Raw genomic sequence first — 23,433 nt, forward strand, 5'->3', positions numbered from 1 at the left:
ATATGCAGGGCGATGACTGGGATAATCAGTTACTAAAGCAATGTGAAACTGCAACATATTGGGCAACAGCGGCCCGATGAGTTCAAATTGTGAAAGTACACAAGTAAAGCTGCAAGAATGGAATGCAAATTTAAAAATATTACATATAACCTACACATAACCTGCCCAACTTTCCAGAAGATATAGTTAAATGACAAGAAAATTAATAGATTGAGACAAATGAAATGGGAAGCATAAAACTTGATGAATAAGTGTACTACACGCAGGAAAAAAACAAGACATGTTGAGGGAGCGTGCAAAGGTGAATTAATGTGGAATTGTGCTTTCGTTGTCGCTTTCCAAGGTGCTGAAATTTTGCCTAACAAACAGATTCAAACTAACTCATCAGCATCATACTGTGTGCTAAAACTTAAAACAGGTATTACCCGCTTATGACTAACCTCTAGAGGAGAGTCTGGTTCATCCAGGATGCTCTTTTCACTCTGTATCCGCTGCATCGTTCCTGTAGAACTGGGGTCCATTATCAGCACGTTCTGACTACCGGCTATGCCGAACTTACAGTCACTCTTTCTGGAGTCAGTCGTCCTGCACACCTCGTAATTGTACACGTGTTGGAGAGTCCCTGTCCCCAAAGTGTCTGAGTAACGTGGTGGATAATACGGAATCACAGGGAGATTGGAGTGATACAGGACGCGAGACTGTCTCCATCTGTAGATCTTCACTGATATAATAACCACTAAACACGTGATGAAGAGGAAGGAAACTACAGCCAAAGCCAACACTAAGTAGAAAGTCAGGTTGTCATTGTACTCCTTGTCTTGTGTAAAGTCAGTGAACTCAGACAGCACTTCAGGGAAGCTGTCCGCCACCGCCACGTTAACAATGACTGTAGCTGAACGAGAGGGCTGCCCGTTGTCCTCCACTATAACAGTCAGTCTTTGTTTCACAGCATCTTTATCAGTGACTTGGCGGATAGTTCTTATTTCTCCATTCTGTAAGCCCACTTCAAACAGCGCCCTGTCTGTGGCTTTCTGCAGTTTATAGGAGAGCCAGGCATTCTGTCCAGAGTCCACATCAACAGCCACCACTTTAGTGACCAGATAGCCCACATCTGCTGAACGAGGCACCATTTCAGCCACCAGAGAGCCTCCAGTCTGGACTGGGTACAGAACCTGAGGAGGGTTGTCGTTCTGGTCCTGGATCATTACTTTCACAGTCACGTTGCTACTGAGTGGAGGGGAGCCTCCATCCTGGGCTTTGACGCGGAAGTGGAAATCTTTGATCTGCTCGTAGTCAAAAGAGCGCACTGCATGGATGATTCCACTATCAGCACTAACGGACACATATGAGGAGACTGGCACTCCGTTAACAGAGGAGTCCTCCAGTATGTAAGAAACACGGGCGTTCTGGTTCCAGTCAGCGTCTCTAGCTTTCACTGTGAATATAGAGAGACCTGGTGTGTTGTTTTCTACAATGTAGGCCTCATATGAGCTCCTCTCAAAGACAGGCGCGTTATCATTCACATCAGAGATCTGTAAGGTGAGAGTCACGCTGCTGGAGAGGGAGGGCACGCCCTCATCAGAGCAGGTCACCGTGATATTATATTGGGAGGCTACCTCTCTATCCAAAGCTAACTCTGTAACTAAACTATAAAATCCATTAATTGTGTTATGTATTTTAAAAGGAATGTCATCATTAATATTACATTTCACCTCTCCACTCCTCTCAGAGTCGGGGTCATTTACGCTTAGCATAGCAATTACAGTATTCTCAGGAGAGTCTTCTAAAATGGTGTCTGATTTAGAGAGTATTTTCAACTGAGGACTGTTGTCATTGACATCAGTGATATCTATTAGAATCTTACTGGAATCAGAGAGTCCTCCATTATCTATAGCCTCGATATCTATTTGGAAGAGCTTAGCTTTTTCATAATCTATTTCACCAATCAAGATAACTTCTCCTGTTTTTCTATCGATCTGAAATAGGTCGGATAATCGACGCTTGCTATTTGAAATAGCGTATGAAATTTCCCCATTAGAGCCTCCATCTTTGTCAGATGCACTAACGGTTATAACACTGGTTCCCCTCGGGGAATTCTCGGTTATTGTTGCCTTGTATACGGGCTTAGTGAAAACCGGTGCATTGTCGTTAACATCCAACACGTTAATAGTTATCTGCATTGTACCAGACATACGCGGCTCTCCGCCATCTAGAGCAGTTAATAACAGTGATATCTGATTCTGGTGCTCTCGATCTAGAGGCTTCTGTAGAACCATTTCTATCTTTTTACTTCCGTCAGCTTGATTCTCTAGTTTTAATGCAAAATTATTTGTTGGATTAAGCGAATAGCTTTGGAGATCATTTACACCAATATCAGCATCGATGGCTTTCTCAAGCACAAATTTAGACCCAATAACGGCAGACTCACTGATTTCAAAACGTTTCTCGCTCGACGCAAAGCTGGGAGCATTATCGTTTATGTCTGTGATTTCTATTGTTATGCGAAACAATTCCATCGGATTTTCCAAAATCATCTGCAAGTGTAAAGCACAGGGCGTCGTTTCTCCACACAACGTTTCTCGGTCTATTCTCTCCTTGATAAGGAGGACACCTCTGTCTCTGTTCAGCTCGATATATTCTGCACTGTCTCCCGAATGAATACGAGCTCTGCCCGATTTGAGCCTTGTAAAATCTAAACCTAAATCCTGAACTAAATTACAGACTAATGAACCTCTCTCCATTTCCTCGGGAATGGAGTAGCTGACTTGCCCGAACACCGAGGTGAGAGAGAGAACCAAGATGAACAACGGTACTTGCCGTCTCATTGTTTCGATGTTGTATTCCAGTCTCGTTTCAAAAAAATGTAATCCGTATGAATACAGTTAAGTTTCCGATAATATCTCAAGGAAATGAAGAACTAAAATTACAGCTTTCCATGCATGTGAGCAGTTTTCCATTTAAGCGAGGACAGGCTGTTAGTGCCTGTTTTATTGTCTACCATATCACAATCTAAGGGGGAGGTACAGTTGCAAGCCCTATCGAAGACTGCCACACTCTGGCCAATAGCGGCCCTTTCTGTTCAAGACACCGAACAACAGTGGTTGGCACACGGGATGAGAAATGTGGGTGCATGGAGCAAAAAAACAAAACCTAAAAATCAGTATAATAATCATTACAATTATTGATAATTATTATCAGGAGTATTGTATCTAATATAATTACAATTATAAATTGTAGCAGGAGAAGTAGACTAGTATTTGGCTGGTTTCAGTTGGATTATAGCTTAGTCTGTGAAAGAGTTTGAAAACAGATTTACCAAAATGCGTGCTCAGAACAAAATACCACAATAAGTAATTTCGTCATCTCATAGTTTAGTTAATAGATTAAAGTCTCATTTTTGGTTAAAAGTCCAACAACGACACAATTAAACCACGAAGAGCAAAACACAACATAACTATACACAAATCACATCTATTGATAACTGCAGCTCTGTATCACCTAAAAACAATAAAATAGGATGTGTCCGACAAAAATAAGAGAGAAGTAACTTAATAAATGGACAATGATGTCATGATTTCAAAATAATAAGTAAACGGTGAAAGCATGAGAGTCAAACCTCTGTTAGTGTTAATCTATGTTGAGGGAGCGTACAAAGGGGAATCAATGTGGAATTGTGCTTTCTTTGTCGCTTTCCAAGGTGCTGGAATTTTGCGGAACTGACGAATTCAAACTAACTTATCAGACTCCTACTGTGTGCCAACACATACAACAGGTATTAGCTGCATATGACTAACCTCTAGAGGAGAGTCTGGTTCATCCAGGATGCTCTTCTCACTCTGTATCCGCTGCATCGTTCCTGTAGAACTGGGGTCCATTATCAGCACGTTCTGACTTCCGGCTATGCCGAATTTACAGTCACTCTTTCTGGAGTCAGTCGTCCTGCACACCTCGTAGTTGTACACGTGTTGGAGAGTCCCTGTCCCCAAAGTGTCTGAGTAACGTGGTGGATAATACGGAATCACAGGGAGATTGGAGTGATACATGACGCGAGACTGTCTCCATCTGTAGATCTTCACTGATATAATAACCACTAAACACGTGATGAAGAGGAAGGAAACTACAGCCAAAGCCAACACTAAGTAGAAAGTCAGGTTGTCATTGTACTCCTTGTCTTGTGTAAAGTCAGTGAACTCAGACAGCACTTCAGGGAAGCTGTCCGCCACCGCCACGTTAACAATGACTGTAGCTGAACGAGAGGGCTGCCCGTTGTCCTCCACTATAACAGTCAGTCTTTGTTTCACAGCATCTTTATCAGTGACTTGGCGGATAGTTCTTATTTCTCCATTCTGTAAGCCCACTTCAAACAGCGCCCTGTCTGTGGCTTTCTGCAGTTTATAGGAGAGCCAGGCATTCTGTCCAGAGTCCACATCAACAGCCACCACTTTAGTGACCAGATAGCCCACATCTGCTGAACGAGGCACCATTTCAGCCACCAGAGAGCCACCAGTCTGGACTGGGTACAGAACCTGAGGAGGGTTGTCGTTCTGGTCCTGGATCATTACTTTCACAGTCACATTGCTACTGAGTGGAGGGGAGCCTCCATCCTGCGCTTTGACGCGGAAGTGGAAATCTTTGATCTGCTCGTAGTCAAAAGAGCGCACTGCATGGATGACTCCACTATCAGCACTAACGGACACATATGAGGAGACTAGCACTCCGTTAACAGAGGAGTCCTCCAGTATGTAAGAAACACGGGCGTTCTGGTTCCAGTCAGCGTCTCTGGCTTTCACTGTGAATATAGAGAGACCTGGTGTGTTGTTTTCTACAATGTAGGCCTCATATGAGCTCCTCTCAAAGACAGGCGCGTTATCATTCACATCAGAGATCTGTAAGGTGAGAGTGACGCTGCTGGAGAGGGAGGGCACTCCCTCATCAGAGCAGGTCACAGTGATATTATATTCAGAGGCTGTCTCTCTGTCTAAATCACTGTCTGTCACTAAACTATAGAAACTATTTGATGTCGACATGATAGTCAAAGGGGTGTTGTCGTTGATAAAACAGTGAACTTTACCGTTTTCATTTGAATCTGGGTCTTGAACGTTCATCATTGCTACAACAGTGCTCGGCTTAGAGTGCTCAGATATCATGTTTGATTTTGACATTATATTAATCGTTGGTTTGTTGTCGTTTATATCCACCACTTCAACTATGACTTTACTTGAATCTGTAAGTCCACCATCATCACTTGCACGTATGTTAATATGGTAATTTCGCGCATTTTCATAATCGATATTTCCAATCAATCTAATTTCACCACTGTCTTCATGTATCTGAAACAGTGCATGGGCTTGATCTAAGCTGTTCGTAATTGAATACTTGATTCTACAATTCGTTCCATAATCTGCGTCTGACGCAGTAACGCCGGTGACAATTGTCCCTTCTGGGGCATTTTCAAAAACCGTGGCAGTGTAGGTTGACTGTGTAAAAACAGGAGCGTTATCATTTACATCCAACACTGTGATGGAAATCCGAATTGTTCCCGACATTTGAGGGTCTCCTCCATCAAAAGCTGTTAAAACTAATGAAAGCATATCCTCCCTCTCTCTGTCGAGGTGCTTCTGTAAAACCATTTCTACTTTTTCTGTTCCATCCCCCTGACTGTCTCGTTTTAGTATAAAATTATCGGTAGGTTTGAGCTCATATTTTTTAAGACCATTTTCGCCGACATCCAGATCTATTGCTCTATCTAATACAAATTTAGCTCCAATTACAGCAGATTCGCTGATTTTAAAACTGACTTCAGTTTTTTCAAAGGTGGGAGGATTGTCATTTATATCTGTAATCTCCACTGTGATACTGTAGAACTCCATCGGATTCTCCAAAATAATCTGGAAATGTAAAGCACAAGGCGTAGTCTGTCTGCAAATCGCTTCTCTGTCTATTCTGTCTTTGATAAGGAGGACTCCTCGTTCTTTACTTAGCTCGACGTATCCCGCACTGTCTCCTGTATACACGCGAGCTTTGCCGGATTTCAGTCGTTTTATATCTAAACCCAAATCTTGAGCAATATTACCGACTAAAGAGCCACTCGGCATTTCCTCAGGGATAGAGTAGCTGACTTGGCCGAGCACTGAACTGAGATGAAGGACCAAAGCAAACAACAGTACTTGCCATCTCATTGTTCTGCTCGACATTTTCCTCGCAAAATTTAATGGGACGAATTATGTTCCACGCTGCCCGGATAGCTACGGTCCATACTATTTTAAGAAAAGCGAGTAGGTGTCACTCCATAATCCTCCAAATCGGTAGAAAAAAGGGTTTTTGCACTGTCTTCGTTTAAACGGCGCCGATGTTGTAACCCTGTGAATGTCTTTCCTTCTCTGATATCATCATCATGGAGGAGGTTTCTTTTTATATCCACCGTGAAACATCAACACACTGGCCAACAGCGGCCCTAAGAGTGCACAGCAATGAACTACAGGAAACGCCTGGAGAAAGAAAAACGTACTACATATTTAAATGTTCAAGGATAAAAAGCCTAAAAAGTTGATCAAACTAATGCAAAACTGTAAAATAAGGGGTTTACTTGACACTTTGGTTGGAAACGTTATTCATACAATACGTCATGAACGGTTTAAATAAAATATTATTATATATGGACGAAGAACTAGATTCAAATAATGAGTACCACCGAACTGTAATAGTCAAACATTTGGAAAACGTTATGTTATGTAAATGTTAGCAAGTTACGAGATAGATAGATAGATAATAGATAGATAGATAGATAGATAGATAGATAGGAAGAAATAAATAACGAAAGAATAAAATAAAGAAAGAAAGTGTAATTCGGCTGTAGCTTATGCACCGTCATCAGCAGGACGATAAAACATAAGATAATAAGCAGACCCAAATGCACACATACAGGCTGGCAAACGAACACACTTGTCATTGCTGCAGTTATAAGTAATTCAAACATGAAACTGAAAAAGTCCGGGGCAACAGCAGGGCCTCTGTCCATGGTGCTGATTGCAGACTAGTGAAAATGTGGCCTGGATAGGAATTCATCAGTCAAATGGAACATGCCAACATGTTAGAACTGAAATTACACGAAATGACCAACCTCTACAGGAGAATCTGGTTCATCCAGGATGCTCCTTTCACTCTGTATCCGCTGCATCGTTCCTGTAGAACTGGGGTCCATAATCAGCACGTTCTGACTACCGGCTATGCCGAATTTACAGTCACTCTTTCTGGAGTCAGTCGTCCTGCACACCTCGTAGTTGTACACGTGTTGGAGAGTCCCTGTCCCCAGAGTGTCTGAGTAACGTGGTGGATAATACGGAATCACAGGGAGATTGGAGTGATACATGACGCGGGACTGTCTCCATCTGTAGATCTTCACTGATATAATAACCACTAAACACGTGATGAAGAGGAAGGAAACTACAGCCAAAGCCAACACTAAGTAGAAAGTCAGGTTGTCATTGTACTCCTTGTCTTGTGTAAAGTCAGTGAACTTAGACAGCACTTCAGGGAAGCTGTCCGCCACCGCCACGTTAACAATGACTGTAGCTGAACGAGAGGGCTGCCCGTTGTCCTCCACTATAACAGTCAGTCTTTGTTTCACAGCATCTTTATCAGTGACTTGGCGGATAGTTCTTATTTCTCCATTCTGTAAGCCCACTTCAAACAGCGCCCTGTCTGTGGCTTTCTGCAGTTTATAGGAGAGCCAGGCATTCTGTCCAGAGTCCACATCAACAGCCACCACTTTAGTGACCAGATAGCCCACATCTGCTGAACTAGGCACCATTTCAGCCACCAGAGAGCCACCAGTCTGGACTGGGTACAGAACCTGAGGAGGGTTGTCGTTCTGGTCCTGGATCAATACTTTCACAGTCACATTGCTACTGAGTGGAGGGGAGCCTCCATCCTGCGCTTTGACGCGGAAGTGGAAATCTTTGATCTGCTCGTAGTCAAAAGAGCGCACTGCATGGATGACTCCACTATCAGCACTAACGGACACATATGAGGAGACTGGCACTCCGTTAACAGAGGAGTCCTCCAGCATGTAAGAAACACGGGCGTTCTGGTTCCAGTCAGCGTCTCTGGCTTTCACTGTGACTATAGAGAGACCTGGTGTGTTGTTTTCTACAATGTAGGCCTCATATGAGCTCCTCTCAAAAACAGGCGCGTTATCATTCACATCAGAGATCTGTAAGGTGAGAGTGACGCTGCTGGAGAGAGAGGGCACTCCCTCATCAGAGCAGGTCACCGTGATATTATACTGAGAAGCGATCTCTCTGTCTAAATCGACTTCTGTAACTAAAGTATAAAATCCATTCAATGTAGTTTGTATTTTTAAAGGAATGTTACCGTCTATACTACACTCTACATCACCATTATTCTCTGAATCTGGATCATTTACACTTAACATCGCTATAACAGTGTTCGGAGGGGAGTCCTCTAAAATGGACTCTGATTTAGAAACAACGTTTATAAGAGGATTATTGTCATTTATATCAACAACATCAACTATAACTTTAGTGGAATCAGAGAGTCCCCCGCTGTCTACAACTTCAATATCAATTTGATACATTTTTGCCTTTTCATAATCTATTTCACCAACTAGAACAATTTCACCAGTTTTGGAATTGATATTAAACAGTTCAGATAAAAGACGTTTGCTGGTAGATATTAGATATGATACTTCTCTGTTCACACCGATGTCTTTATCAGATGAACTTACAGTCGTTACGCTGGTGCCTTTTGGAGAATTTTCTAGTATTTTTGCTCTGTACAGCGGTTTTGCGAATGCAGGTGCGTTGTCATTCGCATCTAACACATTGACAAATATTTGCAATGTCCCTGACATCTGCGGCTCCCCTCCATCTACAGCAGTTAACAACAACGAAATGTATTCTTGTTTTTCTCGATCAAGAGGCTTCTGTAGAACCATCTCGACTTTTTTACTGCCATCTGCCTGATTTTCTAGTTTTAATACAAAGTTATCAGCGGGAGAAAGTGAGTATTGTTGTAAACCATTCATCCCAATGTCAGAATCTATTGCTTTTTCTAATACAAATTTCGATCCAATCACAGCGGACTCGCTGATTTCAAAGCGTTTTTCTGCATTTGTAAAAGTGGGTGTATTATCGTTTATGTCGGTGATCTCCACTGTTACACGAAACAGTTCCATTGGATTTTCCAGAATCAACTGGAAATGTAAAGCACAAGGCGTCGCCTCTCCACATAAAGCCTCTCTGTCTATCCTCTCCTGGATAAAAAGGACTCCCCTTTCTTTATTCAGCCCGATATATTCTACGCTGCCTCCCGTATAGACACGAGCTTTACCTGATTTCAGCCTTTTGAGATCTAAACCTAAATCATGCGCTATGTTACCAACGACAGAGCCTTTCGCCATTTCTTCGGGAACGGAATAGCTGACCTGCCCGAGCACGTAGCTGAGACACAGCACCGAGAGGAACAACAGTACTTGCCGTCTCATTGTTCTCTCCGTAGTGGTTTCCTGCACCATTAAATCAAAATCATTCCCAAAGCAGTCAATGTGAAGGTAGAAAACAAAAAATGGTCCACACTCCAAGTAGTAGAAGCAAAACTAAATATCCAGTTATACAATTCCTCGCCTGGTGTCTTATGAGCGCGGACTGAGTATTCTGTCTCTCTCCGATTATGTTCTCTGTATGTACACGAAGGGGCAGGACACAGACAAAAAAATAACATCTCGTTAAATCGCAACACGCTTGCCAACAGCGACCCTCTGAGTTGAAAATACAGATTACAACAGAGAGAACCAGTTCAGAGTAAAATCAATGTTAATCAAGAGGCTTTACAGTCAGAGAACAGCTGGCCATTAACTCGGGATATTTGTATTTTACACAATATATAATTTGATACTATCGTGTTCAAGCAATTTAGTAATGTTTGAATGCTGTGACTACAACACATGTTTTTGAGTTATTATATATGAATAGGCGGTATGAAGTCAAGAAAAACAATAAAAAACAGCATATGAGTATATTCACTTTCGGTAGCAGTGTTAAGTGTCGCTGGCCATGGTGCTAAAAGGGAATATTGTAGCAATTCCTAAAATTCTAAGGTATTTATACATAGTGATCTTCTGATTTCCACGATAAGCAGCTGCCTTGAATACCAGGACCACAACTTCAATTTGCATTGCAATTAAACATTATAACTATTAAAATGTGCCAACCTCTAGAGGAGAGTCTGGTTCATCCAGGATGCTCTTCTCACTCTGTATCCGCTGCATCGTTCCTGTAGAACTGGGGTCCATTATCAGCACGTTCTGACTACCGGCTCTGCCGAACTTACAGTCACTCTTTCTGGAGTCAGTCGTCCTGCACACCTCGTAGTTGTACACGTGTTGGAGAGTCCCTGTCCCCAGAGTGTCTGAGTAACGTGGTGGATAATACGGAATCACAGGGAGATTAGAGTGACACAGGACGCGAGACTGTCTCCATCTGTAGATCTTCACTGATATAATAACCACTAAACACGTGATGAAGAGGAAGGAAACTACAGCCAAAGCCAACACTAAGTAGAAAGTCAGGTTGTCATTGTACTCCTTGTCTTGTGTAAAGTCAGTGAACTCAGACAGCACTTCAGGGAAGCTGTCCGCCGCCGCCACGTTAACAATGACTGTAGCTGAACGAGAGGGCTGCCCGTTGTCCTCCACTATAACAGTCAGTCTTTGTTTCACAGCATCTTTATCAGTGACTTGGCGGATAGTTCTTATTTCTCCATTCTGTAAGCCCACTTCAAACAGCGCCCTGTCTGTGGCTTTCTGCAGTTTATAGGAGAGCCAGGCATTCTGTCCAGAGTCCACATCAACAGCCACCACTTTAGTGACCAGATAGCCCACATCTGCTGAACGAGGCACCATTTCAGCCACCAGAGAGCCACCAGTCTGGACTGGGTACAGAACCTGAGGAGGGTTGTCGTTCTGGTCCTGGATCAATACTTTCACAGTCACGTTGCTACTGAGTGGAGGGGAGCCTCCATCCTGCGCTTTGACGCGGAAGTGGAAATCTTTGATCTGCTCGTAGTCAAAAGAGCGCACTGCATGGATGACTCCACTATCAGCACTAACGGACACATATGAGGAGACTGGCACTCCGTTAACAGAGGAGTCCTCCAGTATGTAAGAAACACGGGCGTTCTGGTTCCAGTCAGCGTCTCTGGCTTTCACTGTGAATATAGAGAGACCTGGTGTGTTGTTTTCTACAATGTAGGCCTCATATGAGCTCCTCTCAAAAACAGGCGCGTTATCATTCACATCAGAGATCTGTAAGGTGAGAGTGACGCTGCTGGAGAGGGAGGGCACTCCCTCATCAGAGCAGGTCACCGTGATATTATACTGAGAAGCGATCTCTCTGTCTAAATCGACTTCTGTAACTAAAGTATAAAATCCATTCAATGTTGTTTGTATTTTGAAGGGAATGTTACCGTCTATACTACACTCTACATCACCATTATTCTCTGAATCTGGATCATTTACACTTAACATCGCTATAACAGTGTTCGGAGGTGAGTCCTCTAAAATGGACTCTGATTTAGAAACAACGTTTATAAGAGGATTATTGTCATTTATATCAACAACATCAACTATAACTTTAGTGGAATCAGAGAGTCCCCCGCTGTCTACAACTTCAATATCGATTTCATAATTTTTGGCTTTTTCATAATCTATTTCACCAACTAGAACAATTTCACCAGTTTTCGAATTGATATTAAACAGTTCAGATAAAAGATGTTCGCTGGTCGATATTAGATATGATACTCCTCCGTTCACGCCGATGTCTTTATCAGATGCACTTACAGTCGTTACGCTGGTGCCTTTTGGAGAATTTTCTAGTATTTTTGCTCTGTACAGCGGTTTAGCGAATGCAGGTGCGTTGTCATTCGCATCTAATACATTCACAAATATCCGCATTGTCCCTGACATCTGCGGCTCTCCTCCATCTACAGCAGTTAACAACAACGAAATGTATTCTTGTTTTTCTCGATCAAGAGGCTTCTGTAGAACCATCTCGACTTTTTTACTTCCAACTGCCTGCATTCCAGGTTTCAATACAAAGTTATCAGTGGGAGAAAGTGAGTATTGTTGTAAACCATTCATCCCAATGTCAGAATCTATTGCTTTTTCTAATACAAATTTCGATCCAATCACAGCGGACTCGCTGATTTCAAAGCGTTTTTCTGCATTTGTAAAAGTGGGTGTATTATCGTTTATGTCGGTGATCTCCACTGTTACACGAAACAGTTCCATTGGATTTTCCAGAATCAACTGGAAATGTAAAGCACAAGGCGTCGCCTCTCCACATAAAGCCTCTCTGTCTATCCTCTCCTGGATAAAAAGGACTCCCCTTTCTTTATTCAGCCCGATATATTCTACGCTGCCTCCCGTATAGACACGAGCTTTACCTGATTTCAGCCTTTTGAGATCTAAACCTAAATCATGCGCTATGTTACCAACGACAGAGCCTTTCGCCATTTCTTCGGGAACGGAATAGCTGACCTGCCCGAGCACGTAGCTGAGACACAGCACCGAGAGGAACAACAGTACTTGCCGTCTCATTGTTCTCTCCGTAGTGGTTTCCTGCACCATTAAATCAAAATCATTCCCAAAGCAGTCAATGTGAAGGTAGAAAACAAAAAATGGTCCACACTCCAAGTAGTTGAAGCAAAACTAAATATCCAGTTATACAATTCCTCGCCTGGTGTCTTATGAGCGCGGACTGAGTATTCTGTCTCTCTCCAATTATGTCCTCTGTGTGTACACGAAGGGGCAGGACACAGACAAAAAAACAACATCTAGTTAAATCGCAACACGCTTGCCAACAGCGACCCTCTGAGTTGAAAATACAGATTACAACAGAGAGAACCAGTTCAGAGTAAAATCAATGTTAATCAAGAGGCGTTACAGTCAGAGAACAGCTGGCCATTAACTTGGGATATTTGTATTTCACACAATATATAATTTGATATTATCGTGTTCAAGCAATTTAGTAATGTTTGAATGCTGTGACTACAAACAATGTTTTTGAGTTAAATGAATAGGCGGTATGAAGTCATGACAAAAAATAAAAACACAGCATATGAGTATATTCACTTTCGGTAGCAGTGTTAAGTGTCGCTGTCCATGGTGCTAAAAGGGAATATTGTGGCAATTCCTAAACTTCTAAGGTATTTATATATAGTAATCTTCTGATTACCACGATAAGCAGCTGCCTTGGCTACCATGAACTTAATTTAAATTTCCAAAATTAAACATTATAACTATTAAAGTTTTCCAACCTCTAAAGGAGAGTCTGGTTCATCCAGGATGCTCTTCTCACTCTGTATCCGCTGCATCGTTCCTGTAGAACTGGGGTCCATTATCAGCACGTTCTGACTACCGGCTGTGCCGAATTTACAGTCACTCTTTCTGGAGTCAGTCGTCCTGCACACCTCGTAGTTGTACACGTGTTGGAGAGTCCCTGTCCCCAAAGTGTCTGAGTAACGTGGTGGATAATACGGAATCACAGGGAGATTGGAGTGACACAGGACGCGAGACTGTCTCCATCTGTAGATCTTCACTGATATAATAACCACTAAACACGTGATGAAGAGGAAGGAAACTACAGCCAAAGCCAACACTAAGTAGAAAGTCAGGTTGTCATTGTACTCCTTGTCTTGTGTAAAGTCAGTGAACTCAGACAGCACTTCAGGGAAGCTGTCCGCCACCGCCACGTTAACAATGACTGTAGCTGAACGAGAGGGCTGCCCGTTGTCCTCCACTATAACAGTCAGTCTTTGTTTCACAGCATCTTTATCGGTGACTTGGCGGATAGTTCTTATTTCTCCATTCTGTAAGCCCACTTCAAACAGCGCCCTGTCTGTGGCTTTCTGCAGTTTATAGGAGAGCCAGGCATTCTGTCCAGAGTCCACATCAACAGCCACCACTTTAGTGACCAGATAGCCCACATCTGCTGAACGAGGCACCATTTCAGCCACCAGAGAGCCACCAGTCTGGACTGGGTACAGAACCTGAGGAGGGTTGTCGTTCTGGTCCTGAATCATTACTTTCACAGTCACATTGCTACTGAGTGGAGGGGAGCCTCCATCCTGCGCTTTGACTCGAAAATGGAAGTCTTTGATCTGCTCGTAGTCAAAAGAGCGCACTGCATGGATGACTCCACTATCAGCACTAACGGACACATATGAGGAGACTGGCACTCCGTTAACAGATGAGTCCTCCAGTATGTAAGAAACACGGGCGTTCTGGTTCCAGTCAGCGTCTCTGGCTTTCACTGTGAATATAGAGAGACCTGGTGTGTTGTTTTCTACAATGTAGGCCTCATATGAGCTCCTCTCAAAGACAGGCGCGTTATCATTCACATCAGAGATCTGTAAGGTGAGAGTGACGCTGCTGGAGAGGGAGGGCACTCCCTCATCAGAGCAGGTCACCGTGATATTATATTGAGAGGCTGTCTCTCTGTCTAATTCACTGTCTGTTACGAGGCTAAAGAATTTTTTCGACGTTGTTTTCATCAGGAAAGGCATTTGTTCTTCGATGTTACACGCAACTTTGCCATTATCTCCAGAGTCAGGATCTTGAACATTAAATATTGTAACCACGGTTCCTGGCCTAGAATTCTCCGATATTGAATTAGTTTTAGACATGATATTAATAGATGGATGATTATCGTTCGTATCGGTCACCTCAACAATAATCTTACACGAATCTGTGAGTCCTCCATCATCACTAGCTTGGACGTGTATTTCATACTGCTGTGCCTTTTCATAATCTAGGTTCCCAGATAAAGCTACCACGCCATTTTCTTCGTCAATTTGAAACATAACAGGGACATCATCCAACGTGTTTGTTATTGAATATGATACCTTTCCATTTGAACCTTGATCTGCATCTAGAGCACTAACGGTACTCAAAATTGTGCCCTTCGGAGTAGTCTCCGTTGTAGTAACCTTATATACTTCCTGCGTAAATACGGGGGCATTGTCATTAGCGTCTAGCACTGAAATTTCTATTCGCATTGTTCCCGACAGCTGAGGATCTCCACCATCGGTAGCTGTGAGAGTTAAAGAGAGGTGGTCTTGAGCCTCTCGGTCTAGATGTTTTTGCAAAACTATCTCTACCTTTTTACTCCCATCTTGCTGATTTTGGAGCTTCAGTTGAAAATTGTCTGTAGGTTTTAGCGAATAACCCTGCAATCCGTTCACACCAACATCCAGATCCATAGCTCTTTCTAGCACAAATTTTGCTCCAATCACGGCCGACTCACTAATTCTAAATTTCATCTCATCCTTTTTGAAGCTGGGTGCATTATCGTTAATGTCATTAATTTCGACCGTAACAGTAAAGAATTCAATCGGGTCTTCCAGCGTTATTTGAAGATGTAAAGCACAAGGTGTTGTCTGTCCACAGAGCGCCTCTCTGTCGATTCTCTCTTTCACAAGCAGGACTCCTCTATCTTTATTCAGCTCGATGTATTCTGCATTGTCCTCTGTATATATGCGAGCTTTACCGGTCTTCAATCTTTTCACGTCCAACCCTAAATCCTGCGCTATGTTCCCAACTAGAGAGCCTTTTGACATTTCCTCGGGAATGGAGTAGGTGACCTGCCCAAACACTGAGCACAGGGAAAGAAGCGAGATAAACAACAGTACTTGCCGTCTCATTGTTCTCTCCGACATTTTAAATTCGAAAAAATACTGTAGACGTAAAAAGATGTGTTCCAAAGTGTTAAGGTCCGTCTATTACAAAGGGTTCCCGATGAAGATTAATTATCTTCGTGATGCTTGAATCAAAAATAGATGAGTCGCAGCGCGGATATCTCCCGGTGTCTGCAACGGAGCGTGTGTGCAGTATGGGTGTCTCTTTCTCTGTTTAATGTAACAAATGATGGGGCTGGGCTCTACATTGGCCAACAGCGGCCCTGAGAGTCCAAACACTTGCACTGCAGGAAACTACACTATGCAGTAGGAGGTTAAATATGAATAAATACATACGACTTTAAGTCATTACAAAGAAAATAAAGCCATGCCTTACTTTTGAAAAAAAAGTTAACTGCTCAATTAATAGGCCTCATGTGGATAAATATGTTGGGAGCTCATTTGTTAGGTAGTTTCTTCAATCAAGAGTGTAATGATTTAATTAAGAACAAAGAATACAAGGGTGTCAAGTTGATCAGAAACAGCAATTCTTCTCTTACAAATCCATTTGAGGAATGGGGGTCTAAATGAACCTTATACAAATATTATACTATTTTTAATTGGCCTTTTTCGCTGCAGGGATAATACAATGACCACTGGGAAGAAAAATAATTTGCCATCCCTCAGCAGCTTATAAAACTTATTTTCCAGCTGGAACTCTTCTTCCAGTCTTGTCAGGTATGACCAGGACCAAGCTGATAAGTTATGCAACTGAAAATGTTCACCTGAATTAGTTAACCGAATCTTTAACAACAGTAATATGCCACAAAAATGTACATTCACACAAATGGTGGAACAATCTTCAGGAAAGGGACACTGCAAATAAGTGTTTTGGAGTAATAGGTCCATAATGCTTTGCCTGTTACACTGGTGTGTCTTTTGTAGTGTCCCTATCTAGATAGCGCTGTCCATGACACTGGTGCTGAATGCACAGTAATATTTACAAATAGGCAGAACCCATGGATTTTATGACAAATGATGTGATAGTGTCGCAGTTGTAAAGAAGGCTAAAGAAAGGTTGCCATTTTGGAAATGATGATTCTTATTCAACATGAAGGAGATTTCCAGACCAATAAACACAAGCCATATATGTCAATGTTAAATATTCTATTAAAATACACAAGAGTAGAAAGAGCTAATTAAAAGTACACAATAAAAAAAGCTTAGATTAATTATTCTTAATTAATAAATGCACCCCATTTTAGAATTACAAAAGTTTATAGCAAACTTGCTGCTGACAAAAAGTCAGGATTCAAATCAAAACAAACTTCCAAATTGTTGGCTCATTAAAATCCATTCTCTGATAAATCATACATAGTTGACACATTAGCACATTATGTGTCTGTTACTTAGTCGCTACACTTGTTAACCTTAGTTACGCTTCAAAACCAAACCACAGCTGCAGACTTGAAGAAAACATTGTCTTTACTAGGGAAACATAGATGACAAATATGCAATCAGAATTTTAGGAGAATATTATAATAAGTCAGGAGGAACAAATGTGATAAGTGAATGTACACTGTGACTCATGTGTGTGAGCAGGACACATCATCTATATGCACTCTAACATCTGCAACCAGCGACTGAAATTCTCACGATAATCCACTGGGTGTTTTGTCAAGGGACATGTTGGCCAACAATATCTGTTGCATCTGTAAATTCTAAATGCTCATTTAAAAATATCCTATTAAATGTTTACCAAAGATAGTTAACAACCCACTCACCAACAAAAGCTGATACTGGATGAATATGCAAAGGGCTGGATGCATACAACTACAATAGATATTTATTCTTTTAGCATGAATTGATAGCCTATAAGTAAATATTTCAAAGAGTTCCCAGAGTCACACACCTAAACGATGAATAACTTTGGACTTGTATGGTTAAAATTAAAACGAGGCAAAATATGAATGCTGCTGAATTTTGCTCCAAAGACATCAAGTTACAGGTTTTAAAAAATAATTAAAACGTGAAGTTAAAGATGTATTTTTGAAACGATTAAAGACAATAGGCTGTTAGGATGGCAACTGTAGAAGCATAAGTTCATTATTTATGATTCTGAGCTTTCCAAGAGGTCCAAGTTTAGTTAACAACATAATGAATACATAAAAAAAGGTAAATATTTTGTGCAATCCCATGAGACTAACCTCTAAAGGAGAGTCTGGTTCATCCAGGATGATCTTCTCACTCTGTATCCGCTGCATCGTTCCTGTAGAACTGGGGTCCATTATCAGCACGTTCTGACTACCGGCTCTGCCGAACTTACAGTCACTCTTTCTGGAGTCAGTTGTCCTGCACACCTCGTAGTTGTACACGTGTTGGAGAGTCCCTGTTCCCAAAGTGTCTGAGTAACGTGGTGGATAATACGGAATCACAGGGAGATTGGAGTGATACAGGACGCGAGACTGTCTCCATCGGTAGATCTTCACTGATATAATAACCACTAAACACGTGATGAAGAGGAAGGAAACTACAGCCAAAGCCAACACTAAGTAGAAAGTCAGGTTGTCATTGTACTCCTTGTCTTGTGTAAAGTCAGTGAACTCAGACAGCACTTCAGGGAAGCTGTCCGCCACCGCCACGTTAACAATGACTGTAGCTGAACGAGAGGGCTGCCCGTTGTCCTCCACTATAACAGTCAGTCTTTGTTTCACAGCATCTTTATCGGTGACTTGGCGGATAGTTCTTATTTCTCCATTCTGTAAGCCCACTTCAAACAGCGCCCTGTCTGTGGCTTTCTGCAGTTTATAGGAGAGCCAGGCATTCTGTCCAGAGTCCACATCAACAGCCACCACTTTAGTGACCAGATAGCCCACATCTGCTGAACGAGGCACCATTTCAGCCACCAGAGAGCCACCACTCTGGACTGGGTACAGAACCTGAGGAGGGTTGTCGTTCTGGTCCTGGATCAATACTTTCACAGTCACATTGCTACTGAGTGGAGGGGAGCCTCCATCCTGCGCTTTGACGCGGAAGTGGAAATATTTCATCTGCTCGTAGTCAAAAGAGCGCACTGCATGGATGACTCCACTATCAGCACTAACGGACACATATGAGGAGACTGGCACTCCGTTAACAGAGGAGTCCTCCAGTATGTAAGAAACACGGGCGTTCTGGTTCCAGTCAGCATCTCTGGCTTTCACTGTGAATATAGAGAGACCTGGTGTGTTGTTTTCTACAATGTAGGCCTCATATGAGCTCCTCTCAAAGACAGGCGCGTTATCATTCACATCAGAGATCTGTAAGGTGAGAGTGACGCTGCTGGAGAGGGAGGGCACTCCCTCATCAGAGCAGGTCACCGTGATATTATACTGCGAGGCTGTCTCTCTGTCTAGATCACTGTCTGTCACTAAACTATAGAAATCATTCGAAGAAGTTGTGATAGTAAATGGTATGTTGCCATTTATTCTGCAGTTCACTTGACCATTGTTACTTGAATCTGGGTCAAGGACACTGAACATAACTATAACTGTATTTTGGGGAGAGTCTTCTGGGATTGAATCAGATTTGGAAAGTATAGTGATTCCAGGCTTATTATCATTAATATCAATAACATCAACAATAATCTTACTGGAATCAGAAAGACCACCACTGTCTTGAGCTTCGATATCAATTCGGTAATACTTGGCTTTTTCAAAGTCAACTTCACCAACTAATATGACTTCACCGTTTTCGTTTATTGTAAATATATCAGATATACTGTCCATAGTGGTCGATACTGAATAAGAAACTTCCCTGTTTGTTCCTTTATCTGCATCAGAAGCACTCACAGTGATCAATGTTGTTCCGATCGGAGAATTTTCGGCTATGGCGGCCTTGTAAAGCGACTGTATAAACACAGGAGCATTGTCGTTTGCATCGAGCACAGTCACGTGAATCTTTACCGTACCAGACATCTGAGGTTCTCCTCCATCTACAGCTGTCAACAACAACGATATGTGTTGTTCTTTCTCTCGATCTAACGGCTTGTGCAAGACCATTTCAACCTTTTTAATTCCATCTGAATGACTTTGTATGTTCAGTACAAAATTATCAGTCGGTTTCAAGGTGTAATTTTTCAGTCCATTTAAGCCAATGTCTGCATCAACCGCTCTTTCCAACACAAATTTAGATCCTATAACTGCCGATTCGCTAATTTCAAAACGTTTCTCGTCGTTTTTAAAACTCGGACTGTTGTCGTTGATATCAGTTATCTCTACCGTTATTCGAAAAAGCTCCATTGGGTTTTCTAGAATAATCTGCAAATGTAAAGCACAAGGCGTAGTCTGTCTGCAGAGCGACTCTCTGTCGATTCTCTCTTTCACGAGGAGGACTCCTCTGTCCCTACTCAGCTCGATGTATTCTGCACTGTCGCCCGTAAATATACGGGCTTTACCTGACTTCAACCGTTTCACATCCAAACCTAAATCCCGTGCTATGTTGCCCACTACAGAACCCTTTGCCATTTCCTCCGGAATAGAGTAGCTGACCTGACCGAGAACTGAACCGAGAGAGAACACCATGATGAAAAACAATACTTGCCGTCCCATTGTTCTATCCGTAGTTTACGTTTGCGACACAAAAAGGGTGTTACACTCGCTTTCACATTAAAAATATATCCATGTGACAATGACTTGATAAAAGAATATCGAGTAAATCCACAAATACACAGGCGAGTCTATCCGCTCAGCGTGTCCATCTTTGGGGTAATGTTCGTTTAGAGTGCGTTCTCCCTTTTTCTTTCTCTGAAATAACGACATAACGTGGGAGGATCTGCTTCAAATCCTGTCCAGTGCTACAACACGTTAACCAACAGCGGCCCATGGAGTTCAAAAAGGGATATTGCAAGACAAGCAAAATAGCAGGTGAAACTGTTTCAAAATAGGCATTATATGCATTACTGGTAGACTCAATTTAGAATGAAGCACCGTCCATCTAAACATCACATCAACCGAATTACAAAAAACTAAAACACACACACAACTGAACACACATTAGTACAACGATATGACACAAAATAGGAGAGAGAGAGAGAGTGAGAGAGAGAGAGAGAGACAGAGAGCGAGAGAGAGAGTGCAAGTGGATTACATTGTACTGCCTCTGTCCAAGGTGCTGAAACTCTGCTGTCAGCAATCAGACACATATCTCAACATGAAGCTTTGCAACAACCAAAGGAGGGGAATTCTAACCTCTAGAGGAGAGTCTGGTTCATCCAGGATGCTCTTCTCACTCTGTATCCGCTGCATCGTTCCTGTAGAACTGGGGTCCATTATCAGCACGTTCTGACTACCGGCTCTGCCGAACTTACAGTCACTCTTTCTGGAGTCAGTCGTCCTGCACACCTCGTAGTTGTACACGTGTTGGAGAGTCCCTGTCCCCAAAGTGTCTGAGTAACGTGGTGGATAATACGGAATCACAGGGAGATTGGAGTGACACAGGACGCGAGACTGTCTCCATCTGTAGATCTTCACTGATATAATAACCACTAAACACGTGATGAAGAGGAAGGAAACTACAGCCAAAGCCAACACTAAGTAGAAAGTCAGGTTGTCATTGTACTCCTTGTCTTGTGTAAAGTCAGTGAACTCAGACAGCACTTCAGGGAAGCTGTCCGCCACCGCCACGTTAACAATGACTGTAGCTGAACGAGAGGGCTGCCCGTTGTCCTCCACTATAACAGTCAGTCTTTGTTTCACAGCATCTTTATCAGTGACTTGGCGGATAGTTCTTATTTCTCCATTCTGTAAGCCCACTTCAAACAGCGCCCTCTCTGTGGCTTTCTGCAGTTTATAGGAGAGCCAGGCATTCTGTCCAGAGTCCACATCAACAGCCACCACTTTAGTGACCAGATAGCCCACATCTGCTGAACGAGGCACCATTTCAGCCACCAGAGAGCCACCAGTCTGGACTGGGTACAGAACCTGAGGAGGGTTGTCGTTCTGGTCCTGGATCATTACTTTCACAGTCACATTGCTACTGAGTGGAGGGGAGCCTCCATCCTGCGCTTTGACGCGGAAGAGGAAATCTTTGATCTGCTCGTAGTCAAAAGAGCGCACTGCATGGATGACTCCACTATCAGCACTAACGGACACATATGAGGAGACTGGCACGCCGTTAACAGAGGAGTCCTCCAGTATGTAAGAAACACGGGCGTTCTGGTTCCAGTCAGCGTCTCTGGCTTTCACTGTGAATATAGAGAGACCTGGTGTGTTGTTTTCTACAATGTAGGCCTCATATGAGCTCCTCTCAAAGACAGGCGCGTTATCATTCACATCAGAGATCTGTAAGGTGAGAGTGACGCTGCTGGAGAGGGAGGGCACTCCCTCATCAGAGCAGGTCACCGTGATATTATACTGCGAGGCTGTCTCTCTGTCTAGATCACTGTCTGTCACTAAACTATAGAAATCATTCGAAGAAGTTGTGATAGTAAATGGTATGTTGCCATTTATTCTGCAGTTCACTTGACCATTGTTACTTGAATCTGGGTCAAGGACACTGAACATAACTATAACTGTATTTTGGGGAGAGTCTTCTGGGATTGAATCAGATTTGGAAAGTATAGTGATTCCAGGCTTATTATCATTAATATCAATAACATCAACAATAATCTTACTGGAATCAGAAAGACCACCACTGTCTTGAGCTTCGATATCAATTCGGTAATACTTGGCTTTTTCAAAGTCAACTTCACCAACTAATATGACTTCACCGTTTTCGTTTATTGTAAATATATCAGATATACTGTCCATAGTGGTCGATACTGAATAAGAAACTTCCCTGTTTGTTCCTTTATCTGCATCAGAAGCACTCACAGTGATCAATGTTGTTCCGATCGGAGAATTTTCGGCTATGGCGGCCTTGTAAAGCGACTGTATAAACACAGGAGCATTGTCGTTTGCATCGAGCACAGTCACGTGAATCTTTACCGTACCAGACATCTGAGGTTCTCCTCCATCTACAGCTGTCAACAACAACGATATGTGTTGTTCTTTCTCTCGATCTAACGGCTTGTGCAAGACCATTTCAACCTTTTTAATTCCATCTGAATGACTTTGTATGTTCAGTACAAAATTATCAGTCGGTTTCAAGGTGTAATTTTTCAGTCCATTTAAGCCAATGTCTGCATCAACCGCTCTTTCCAACACAAATTTAGATCCTATAACTGCCGATTCGCTAATTTCAAAACGTTTCTCGTCGTTTTTAAAACTCGGACTGTTGTCGTTGATATCAGTTATCTCTACCGTTATTCGAAAAAGCTCCATTGGGTTTTCTAGAATAATCTGCAAATGTAAAGCACAAGGCGTAGTCTGTCTGCAGAGCGACTCTCTGTCGATTCTCTCTTTCACGAGGAGGACTCCTCTGTCCCTACTCAGCTCGATGTATTCTGCACTGTCGCCCGTAAATATACGGGCTTTACCTGACTTCAACCGTTTCACATCCAAACCTAAATCCCGTGCTATGTTGCCCACTACAGAACCCTTTGCCATTTCCTCCGGAATAGAGTAGCTGACCTGACCGAGAACTGAACCGAGAGAGAACACCATGATGAAAAACAATACTTGCCGTCCCATTGTTCTATCCGTAGTTTACGTTTGCGACACAAAAAGGGTGTTACACTCGCTTTCACATTAAAAATATATCCATGTGACAATGACTTGATAAAAGAATATCGAGTAAATCCACAAATACACAGGCGAGTCT

General features: G+C 42.5%; 7 protein-coding genes across 7 annotated transcripts; all 7 read right to left on the reverse strand.

The window, feature by feature from the left end:
• Positions 1-371: 371 nt before the first annotated feature.
• LOC142962957 (protocadherin beta-16-like) lies at positions 372-2,825 on the reverse strand. Its single transcript, XM_076103646.1, has one exon. The coding sequence runs from the start codon at positions 2,823-2,825 to the stop codon at positions 372-374; it is 2,454 nt and encodes an 817-aa protein (XP_075959761.1).
• A 184-nt stretch (positions 2,826-3,009) lies between these two features.
• Positions 3,010-6,179, reverse strand: LOC142962958 (protocadherin gamma-A7-like). Its single transcript, XM_076103647.1, has 3 exons — positions 5,866-6,179; positions 3,795-4,578; positions 3,010-3,075 (listed from the first exon to the last, which is right to left on the reverse strand). Exons 1-3 carry the CDS (start codon positions 6,177-6,179, stop codon positions 3,010-3,012), a joined length of 1,164 nt encoding a protein of 387 aa, XP_075959762.1.
• Positions 6,180-7,102: 923 nt separating this feature from the next.
• LOC142962959 (protocadherin gamma-A7-like) lies at positions 7,103-9,680 on the reverse strand. The gene is made up of 2 exons (XM_076103648.1): positions 9,189-9,680; positions 7,103-7,907 (listed from the first exon to the last, which is right to left on the reverse strand). The coding sequence occupies exons 1-2, from the start codon at positions 9,533-9,535 to the stop codon at positions 7,103-7,105; spliced, it is 1,152 nt and encodes a 383-aa protein (XP_075959763.1). The 5' UTR covers positions 9,536-9,680.
• A 536-nt stretch (positions 9,681-10,216) lies between these two features.
• On the reverse strand, positions 10,217-12,651 carry LOC142962960 (protocadherin gamma-A7-like). Its single transcript, XM_076103649.1, has 2 exons — positions 12,300-12,651; positions 10,217-11,018 (listed from the first exon to the last, which is right to left on the reverse strand). Exons 1-2 carry the CDS (start codon positions 12,644-12,646, stop codon positions 10,217-10,219), a joined length of 1,149 nt encoding a protein of 382 aa, XP_075959764.1. The 5' UTR covers positions 12,647-12,651.
• A 669-nt stretch (positions 12,652-13,320) lies between these two features.
• Positions 13,321-15,735, reverse strand: LOC142962962 (protocadherin beta-16-like). The gene has a single exon (XM_076103650.1). It carries the CDS (start codon positions 15,733-15,735, stop codon positions 13,321-13,323), a length of 2,415 nt encoding a protein of 804 aa, XP_075959765.1.
• Positions 15,736-17,768: 2,033 nt separating this feature from the next.
• On the reverse strand, positions 17,769-20,255 carry LOC142962963 (protocadherin gamma-A7-like). The gene is made up of 3 exons (XM_076103651.1): positions 19,961-20,255; positions 17,901-18,676; positions 17,769-17,780 (listed from the first exon to the last, which is right to left on the reverse strand). The coding sequence occupies exons 1-3, from the start codon at positions 20,253-20,255 to the stop codon at positions 17,769-17,771; spliced, it is 1,083 nt and encodes a 360-aa protein (XP_075959766.1).
• A 603-nt stretch (positions 20,256-20,858) lies between these two features.
• On the reverse strand, positions 20,859-23,276 carry LOC142962964 (protocadherin gamma-A7-like). Its single transcript, XM_076103652.1, has 2 exons — positions 22,982-23,276; positions 20,859-21,697 (listed from the first exon to the last, which is right to left on the reverse strand). The coding sequence occupies exons 1-2, from the start codon at positions 23,274-23,276 to the stop codon at positions 20,859-20,861; spliced, it is 1,134 nt and encodes a 377-aa protein (XP_075959767.1).
• Positions 23,277-23,433: the final 157 nt, after the last annotated feature.

This window comes from Anarhichas minor, unplaced genomic scaffold (assembly GCF_050575085.1).
Source record: "Anarhichas minor isolate MPS153535 unplaced genomic scaffold, ASM5057508v1 ptg000028l, whole genome shotgun sequence".
NCBI lineage: Eukaryota > Metazoa > Chordata > Actinopteri > Perciformes > Anarhichadidae > Anarhichas > Anarhichas minor.